The 9,197-nt window shown below is 38.6% G+C and overlaps 1 protein-coding gene across 1 annotated transcript; it reads right to left on the bottom strand.

The window, feature by feature from the left end:
- Nucleotides 1-1,053: 1,053 nt before the first annotated feature.
- LOC100538542 (glutamine--fructose-6-phosphate aminotransferase [isomerizing] 2) lies at nucleotides 1,054-9,025 on the bottom strand. The gene is made up of 14 exons (XM_031555659.1): nucleotides 8,986-9,025; nucleotides 7,936-8,044; nucleotides 7,041-7,120; nucleotides 6,647-6,764; nucleotides 5,782-5,945; nucleotides 5,572-5,667; nucleotides 5,364-5,461; nucleotides 4,912-5,032; nucleotides 4,468-4,625; nucleotides 4,216-4,330; nucleotides 3,485-3,612; nucleotides 2,676-2,843; nucleotides 2,107-2,268; nucleotides 1,054-1,450 (listed from the first exon to the last, which is right to left on the bottom strand). Exons 1-14 carry the CDS (start codon nucleotides 9,023-9,025, stop codon nucleotides 1,406-1,408), a joined length of 1,602 nt encoding a protein of 533 aa, XP_031411519.1. The 3' UTR covers nucleotides 1,054-1,405.
- Between the last annotated feature and the right edge of the window lie 172 nt (nucleotides 9,026-9,197).

Raw genomic sequence — 9,197 nt, 5'->3', positions numbered from 1 at the left:
CTCCAGCGCGCAGGGCCACCCCAGCCACAATGGCCTCCCGGTGCTCCGCGCAGGCCGCGCCAGGCCTGAGCGCGCTGACGGGCAGCCGCTCGGACCAATCGCGAGCCCATACCGCGAAGTTCAGCCAATGATGGCCCGGGGGCGGGACAACCCTGGTGCTATATAAGGCAGGGCAGCGGTGAAGGACTGCAGTGGGAGCGGGGAGGTCGAACCAATCCGGGCGCGGTCCCCGCCCTCCGGCGTGATGTCAGCACCGTTCGTCAGACTGTCACCGCACTTCTGACGTCACCGGCAGCGGTGGCACCAATTGGGACTGCAGGGTGAGACCATCTCTCCACCACAGCAAAACAGGAGAATTTATTCAAATACACCAGTAACTCTTTACCAAATACACGTGCCACGCATGTGTGTTTTTATATGGTGATGTTCAGTTCTTGACTGTTGGAACACAACAGCCCTCCTGTTGGTGTCAGAGCATTGTGCTGTTGTTGCAGCTTTCAGCTCAGACAAGTGACTAAGGGGGGAAAAAAAGCCCCAAAACAAGAAGCATCTGTATAATATTTTCTTTAATTGCATATTAATTACATTGTACACACTTCAACCAGAAGTACCTTTCGGCAGATACACTGTTTTGGAAGTTCCCTTATTTTGTTGCCCTATACAAGTCAGGCAATAAGAATTGGGGCAGTACACAAAACACTGCTGGGCTTTCTCACAGCATTAGCTAAAAGCAGGAGGAAGAGCTGAAAACACAGCTGAGAATTTACAGCCACAGGAACTCTTTGCAAAAGGTGGTGAAATACAAACCAGGTGCAAACTGTAGGAGGAGGGGGGCAGGAAACTGAGAGGAGGAGGACAAGCAATTTCCAGTTTGAGGCTGTAGTAGAAAAATCTAAAAAACTGTACAAAAACTCTCCATGAGTACTGAGCATGTCGACTCATTACCAATGCTGTAGTTAAGCAATGTACTAAAAAAAAAAAAAATAACTTAAGAAAAGCTATACAGTTGTACTTATAAATACTTTATCTTTAAAACTAGTTAAGTAGTGTAGGCTAAAAAAAATTTAAAAAATAGTTCACAGTTACTCTGAAGAGAGCTGTATATATATATATATATGTATATATTGCACAGTAGAAAAGTTCATTCAGTATACCATGTGTAAACAATGATTTTTATCTTATCCTTTGGCAATTTCGAGACTTAGAAATATTTGCTGTGAGCAAAAGCACTTGGGTAACAAGGCACATCGGGAGCTTTTAAAGCTGCAAGACAAATCCTTCTGCCACTCACCAGTTATCACTCTCATTCCCTTTGAAAAAACATGTACCTATTGATTCAGAACAACACATTTCAATAAGCATAACACAGAGGTCTGGTGACAAAAATATCCGTTGTTCTTGGCTGTTATTCTACAGTAACTGATTTGGCCAAATTCCTTGGAAAATCCACCTAGAACAAAAAGACAGGCTTTCAGTGTGTGACAGAATACAACTGGCATTCCACATTTGATAGTTCATTTAGTGTGCTGTTTTGGTTTGGTGTTCTTTGCTTTTTTAGAAAAGAATTCCTACTGAGTTCTGCTTTATTCTGGACATCCTAATGCACACAAGAGACTACAGATCTGTAGATAACTCACTGTTGAATTCAGCATTACCTGCAAAAACCTCCTAACAAATCTTAATATATTGTTTTGCACAGGCTGCCTTTCCAACACGGTCATCTGGATGTGTCATCATCCCAACTGACACACCTAGACAGAGTCAACAAACTAAGCTGTACGAAGCAATAAACTCTTCTCTGTTAAAGTGCAATATCACACTTCAATGCTTAGTTTTCTGAAAAATTATCATCTGCATTCTTCACTAATCAAACTAAGCAAACAATCTTTACTTTTTTTTTTAGAACCATCATCCATGCCAATTCAAGAAAAGGCTGAAGAATTGGCAGTGAAATGCCACCTCTACTACCACAGTAAGTACCAGTTGCAGCAACTATTATCATAGTTCTTTGTTAGAAATGCCATGTAACCTTACCTCTCCCTTAACATTGGTAGGAGGAAGTGCAAAACTGCTCTAACTGGAATGCTATACATAGAAAGCACTTACATCATATCCTCTGAGAACAGCCAGGTGGAATGAAAGCAACTGGAGAGGAATAACACTCAAGATTCCTTGAAGGCAGTCAACTGTATGAGGCAGCTCAATGGTTTTGTAGGCAAATTTTGAGCTTTCTGTGTCTTCCTTAGAACACAGGATGATTGGACGACCCTGAAAATAAAGTTCTACAGTTAAGAGCTGGCTTAGAGCTGCTTTGAAATATTAGTTCACAGCATATCTGTACTTCGTTTGAAAAAATAACAAAGATAGCTAACCAAGAAAATGTTATTCCTGCAAAATGGGTTCTGTCATTCACTGAAAACATTCAAGTCTCATGCAACAATCATTAGAGTTTTAACATTATTCTCTTTGATTCAAGATCAAGAAACATCTACATATAATCACTTATCGCTACTGGTGTTAAATTGCAAGCTGCAATGCTGCTATAGCACGTTATTTATAACTTTTTAAGTAGAAAAAAAAATACCCTCACCACATCCTGCCTCTGAAACGTATTTGGCAACAATCCAGCATGCACAATTTCTTTCCCTACAACACTGCATTATTTTACAGCTTACCTGTCGAGCTGTGACCTGTTGCAGAGCATTCTGGCACTTGGTGAAGCAAGGATCCTTCATTATGACCATGATAACAGGCATCTGTTTATCTATTAGGGCTAGTGGACCATGTTTAAGCTCACCAGCCAGGATACCTTCAGAGTGCATGTAGGTGATTTCTTTTATTTTCTAACAAAACAAATGCAAATACCAGAAAGTTAGAAGTAAATTAGATTAGAAATAAAAGCTGCAAGAAGCAAAACATCCATCAATTAAAGGCAATTGCTATTTTCAAAAATCAGTTAATGGCTAGAACAGACATTCCCGATTTCCAGCAGGCTGCTGGTAGAAATGGAGCCTGCTCATGCACATGCATTTACAGACAATGAAATGGAGTGATCAACAAGAACTTTTAAGAGCTTAACGTCTAGCACCACATTTCTAACTTCTCTGAGAGGTGGATATAGCTCCATTACATGAGGATATCTGTAATTAATTTAGCAGTTTCCTGCATGAATATCTTGCCTGAGCACCAGCATACTGAACAGTGTTTTAGGAGGATATTTTCAAACAGGCCAGCATTTTAAGTGGTATTAAGTTGTAGGGTTTTTTTCATTTTCTTTTTTTAAATACACTCCTTAAGCGTATTTAAGAATGACATCAAATTCACCTTATGCATGTGTTCAGTCCAACAGGATTAAACGTTCTAATTATACATGGCAGCAGTTTTATAACAGCAGAATTAAACTGTAAATAAATATGAGAAAAAGTGCTGCAGAAACAAAAGCTCATTTCAAGTAGTCATTTCAATGACTCTGAGAGATTCCTACCAGAGCTCCTTCCAGACAAGTGGCATAATTATATCCACGACCCATAACCAGCAGTGACCTTTGTTTGTACAGCTCAAGAGCCAAGTCATGTATCTTCTCATCCAAGGACAAGACTTCTTTAATCATCTCTATTGGATCACATAAAAAGAACATATAAATTTTCCATCAACTGGAAAAAAAATAGTATTTCCTAGCTTTTTGTAGTATGATTCTCTAACGATATTTTTATAACAAATATATTGAACATAATTCAGGTGTTAACTTTCTATATCTGCAACTTTGATAGTGCTTTAAACATGCTTTGTCCAGTCTATTATACAGTAACAAATTTAGGATGACTATTAGTTTAAGCAGAGTCAATGCATCCCATCTGAAATACTAGAGGAAGTTCTGAACATCTGTTTTAAAGTCAGTTTGGATTAGTTTTGTTTCACCTATACTGGTTTAAAGTGAAAGGCATTACAAATTTTAGATTATCTGTGTTGGAGATCAAGGAATAAGTCTCAAAGGTATCCTACTGAAATTCTGATCTTCCTGCCAAGTTTTTTGGAAGTGTATTTGTAAAACTGGCAATTAGTGTAGAAGCTAATAGCCTATTTTTCTTATATTATCTACCTTTCAGCGAGAAAAGAAAAGAGAAACTTAAATATTTTTTAAGGTTTTTTGAGTAGTATTTTACATTTCTATATTATCTGTTAAACAAGATCTCCTCAAGCCCAATATCAATATACCTGGCAATGATTTTAGTCCACTAATGATTTCCCTTCTCCGTTTCTGCAAAGAAATTCTGTCTTCAGACATCATGAGGCCGAACATTACAAGAGACACAAACTGGCTGGTATAAGCCTGCAGACAAAACAGAACATTTAGCAGCCAAGCATAAAGTGAGTTAGTATGATCTCAATCTGAAGTGCTACAATTAAAAATATAATTGGATTACACAGTGGTAAAGTATTAAAAATCAAACACCAAACAGCTCTTACCTTTGTGCTTGCCACACCTATCTCAGGTCCTGCATTGATATGTACACCACAGTCAGTCTCTCTGGATATTGAGCTTCCAACTGTGTTTGTGATGCCAACTGTTAGAGCACGGCGTTCTTTACAATACCTCAAAGCCATAAGTGTATCTGCAGTTTCACCTGGAAAGCATTCACAACTTGACTTAAAGTTCACATAGGATAGCAACAACTCCTAAAAAATTCTACAAAAGAAATTATTCTGTGTCCTGAATAACTGTATCCATGCCCAAAACAAACATTTCAGCACTCACTTTTCGTCTGTGTATTTGAATCAAGATCAAAATAAACTTTCATTCAAGACAAACACAGCCCAGCATCCTCCTTTGCAACATTCAGAAAGTACTAACACTGTTTTTCATTTCTCTTTAGTTTGCACTCAGTAAAACAAACAGCAGAAACAGCTCACCTGACTGACTTATAAAAAAGCAGACATCATCTCTGAACACAGGTGTGTTCCTGTCCAGGAAGTCACTAGCAAGTTCTACCATCACGGGTAACTCAGTTAATTCCTCCAGTACTTGTCGAGTCTGTAATGAAGCAACACACAATATATGTTAATATCCCCACCCATAAAGACTTGAGATTGAAAGAGCGAGAGAGAATCTGAATTGATTCCTACTACAAACATTGACAGTTTGAGCTCACCAAGAAGAAAAAAGTTACTTTTCTAGCATGAATCTAGGTAGCAGCACTGGAGTTTTAATGAAGAACGTGGCACAAAGGCAGATTAAACAAATACTGCATGCCCCAGTGAAAAGCAAAGTTTGTGGTACAGAAGGAAAATCAGGTGAAGATCTGTTGTATTAAAAGCCCAGCAACTAAGAGGTACAGGTGCAGTACAGCTAAGGTTGAACATACAGCTACTGCAGCATGATAACTGGTCCCACAGCCAATAATGATCAGCCTTCGGCATCTTCTGATTTCTTTCAAATGGTCCTTCAGACCCCCCAGCAGGACTGTAATCAGACAAAATAAAAAGCATACATCAACCGTGTATTGTATTTTGCAGTTAATATGCTTAAAATCATATGTGCTCAGTGCAGCTTGAATGCATAGTCTGAGTTACCTGTGCTGTTCTCAAAATTCACCCTGCCTCTCATAGTATTGACAACTGATTCCGGTTGTTCAAAAATTTCCTTTTGCATGAATGCACTGAAATTACCTGTTAAGAAAAGCATTACAAGGTCATGCTTATATATACATATATGGTTTGTTATTTAGAGATTGTTACAGTTACGAAGAGAATTTGAGCACTCCTTTACATGTTTCAACTCACCCTTCATGATTTGCTGCAACTCCATTTGCAAGGTTTGGATGACCCGGGAAGGATCATCACTAGCTGAACGCTCCAGGCGGTGAATTGAAAGCTTCCCATCAGTTACTGCTGCAATGTCATCATCTTCTAAGAAAATTACTCTGTTGGTATGCTCAATGATAGCACTACAGAAAAAAACAAAAGCAAGACAAACCTGACATTTCAGTAAGAGGTGGCAGAAGCATTCCTCAAAGCAATTAAATATGCTATATTACTTGTTTAGACCCACTTCTATCTTCCTTTTGGACCTAACTACAAATAAAGCCATCTCAAAGGAAATGGCTCCATCTGCTGCTCCTCCTGCACTCTCACAGGAAACTGGAGCAGGAGGCTCCAGCACAGCAACTCACTTCAGCAAATTTGTGCCAATGTGATTTTGTCTCTTCTGATCTTGGATAGATCCCCAAGGTCAGGATCTTTCTTCTGAGACAAGTGTGTACCCAGTATCCAGGTTCCTCTTTAGTTTGGAACTTCACCACTATTTTCTCCTCTGATATCCCAGATAGCTGGATTAAAATGCCAAAATTCACACCCAATTATAGTCTGCCCAAAGAATTGCCTATTTGTAGTAGGGGCTATTTGTACTCACCTTCCTGCACTGGATGCATTTTATATAGAAGGCAAGGAGGTAAGTAATTTGCAGACACTGCACCAGTAAACAGTTCAAATACTGTCGTCAAGTCTCTACATTACTCAAATGTCTTATCTCATGGGCTTAATGAAGTAACTCTGATAAGAAGCTATCCTATCAGAACAGAGCTGTGCAGCAACAAGACTGCATAAGATTTCCAGAACCAGCTCACTTCTAAATAAAAGCAGTTCTTACCTTGCATCTGAAGCAAAGAAAAATTCTACTGCTTTATCCCCAACAGCATGAAGACAAGTAGAGCTGTCCAGTCTTTTCATTCGTGAATTGCACATGTTCTTCATATTCTCAATGTTGCCTGCTGAAGAAATGAGGCACTTAAAATGCAAAACCAGACCTGTTCAAGTTGGAGATTACAGACTATACAGGTTCAAGTTACCATAGCTGCACATTTATGCAAATACTTTTCAGAGGAAGGAGCAGTGTAAAAATAGAACACCTTCAGATAAGAAGATATTTGGAGGATCAGCTGGCAATTTTATAGTACAAAAACTAATTAACCTTGTTTCCAATAAAAAAAATTAACTACAATTTTTGGTTCTTAAAAACAACATAATTAGATTTATCAACTTACATGTTCCATATAAAACAGGAATCTGTTCAGTGGAAAGCTTGTACTTGCTTCTAACTCCAATGAGCAAAGGACTCCCTCTCCTACAAAGGGAAAACATCCATGTTTATTCAAAGAAAGATGCATGCAGAGAAGTTAAAGGAAAACCGTGAAGATGAAAGACAATATCCCGTTTAATCTAAATAGGAAGATCCTCCTCAACTCTGATCCTAATATTATTACATGACAGAAACTGTATAAACTTGGCTTATTTAAGACTCTCCAAAGTTTATTATGTGACTATGCTTTGGTGATTCCCTGATGATCTACACCCAGGTAGAGGGAGATGTATATGAAGGCACCAGTTTGAGTACCATTTTTAAATAAAGCTCACTTCGCCTCCAAACCTAACTAGCAAATAGTTCTTTGCTATTAAAATACTATTCCACCCTTAAGCATTTTATACTATCAATCTCTAAAACTGTCGGATATTAAGATAATTTTTGAATTATATAGGTCACGTGCAGTATTAAAGAGCTTATTTTTAAAATCTCACAGGATTAAAAAGGTAATTCATTTTCTCACACCTCAGATCACAAGTTTAGCTCCTGTTAATCTCCTCACTCCTGAAAACCCAAACTCAAACTGCATATAGAGTAGTTCAGTTCAGAAGATGTTTTTCAGTTTGAGACACAGCTGGCTTTTTCATGACATGAATATAGTCCCATTTTAGACCACAGAAGCAATGGGCTTTTTAGTTGCATTACAAAACAGTCTTTATATCCAAAATAAATTGTAATTAAATAAATAAATTTGTACCTTACCCCTCCCCTTTTTAATGAAGCAGAAATATTAGCATAGTCTTAATGTTCTTAACCAAAAATGGCATGAACTACACATAAAATAGGCTTTTACTAACCTGGTAGCAACAGCTTCACCTGGGTAATGGATGCTCTTGAAAACCAATGCAAAAGCACCTTCCTGAAAACCACGGAGACAGAAAAGAAAGAAAAAAAATACCTGAACAACTTATCTCAATTAGTTGTGCCTCATATAACTGGGGCCCCTCTTCCTGAGGAGGGCCCAAAGGAAAGCTCTTACTACTATCAGGAATCTCCTTCTGAAGGGCAGACTGCGCCTTAAAAGGAATCAGTCACAAAGCAGAACAAGCTAACACGCAGGGTGCAACAGCTGAAAGATCAGGAAGCAAGCACTTAGGCAAGATAATTTGCCTCCTTTTCTAAATAAAAACAATACCTTCCACTACAAGGATTAAGAAAATCTCAAGAGAGTTACTGATAATCAACAAGTTGAGTTACAAATTTAGTTTTAGTAAGAATATGCACATATAGGTTTGTCTGTCATGCATTTTGAACTAAAAATTCTGCAGTCACTACTTGTAGTTTAAGCAGCAAAATCTCATTAACTCATTTACCAAAACAAACAAATCAAGCACCAGATTCCCAACCCACAACAAAAACAGGAATACACAATCAACAACTCCACAGTATTAATGCAGCTTGCAAAATTGAGCAGTGTTCTAAAGGGAAGAACAAAAGCTCTCCCACCCAGCAAAGAGATGGTAATGCTCCCTTCTCTTACAATGCTGTGGTCTGAGATTACTCTGCCCTTGTTCTCACAGACAGACGAAGTTAGCCTTCCTCTCAACTACGTTACTGCACCACTATTCCCTTCTGACCCGCACAGACCTTTGCTTCATGTGTATTCCAGCCCTGCTCCAGGGAGAACACTACTACAGAGCTGCTTTAGAGAGGAAGAAGAGGTCATAAAGAGTGTAAGAAACTGCAGGAAGAGGAGAGAAACCATGTGCTTGGAGACTGGGGTAGGAAACAAAGCAAGCTTTCTCCAAGTTTGCAGTGCATCTATCAAAGATCTTAAGCATTCACAGTGAAGTAACAGTAGATTACCACTTCACAGTTTGGGAACCAGCTAAGCCATGAATCATTACAGCTTGTTAGATCTATTTCCAAACTTAGGAGCCAAGGCATCTTATCAGACAAATTTGAATCACAGCAGTGTTTTAAGTTTTAAAAGATCAGAATAGCCTAAGAATGCATGCTGTCCTTTGTGAGAGATACCAAGCCTCCGAGGCTCCATCAGTTATTTCTAACTTAGTTCTTCACTCAAAAACTGTGATAACCTCTTTCTTAAGTTAAAAAA

Source organism: Meleagris gallopavo, chromosome 15 (assembly GCF_000146605.3).
Source record: "Meleagris gallopavo isolate NT-WF06-2002-E0010 breed Aviagen turkey brand Nicholas breeding stock chromosome 15, Turkey_5.1, whole genome shotgun sequence".
NCBI lineage: Eukaryota > Metazoa > Chordata > Aves > Galliformes > Phasianidae > Meleagris > Meleagris gallopavo.
This window is presented reverse-complemented; position numbering and strand designations above follow the sequence as displayed.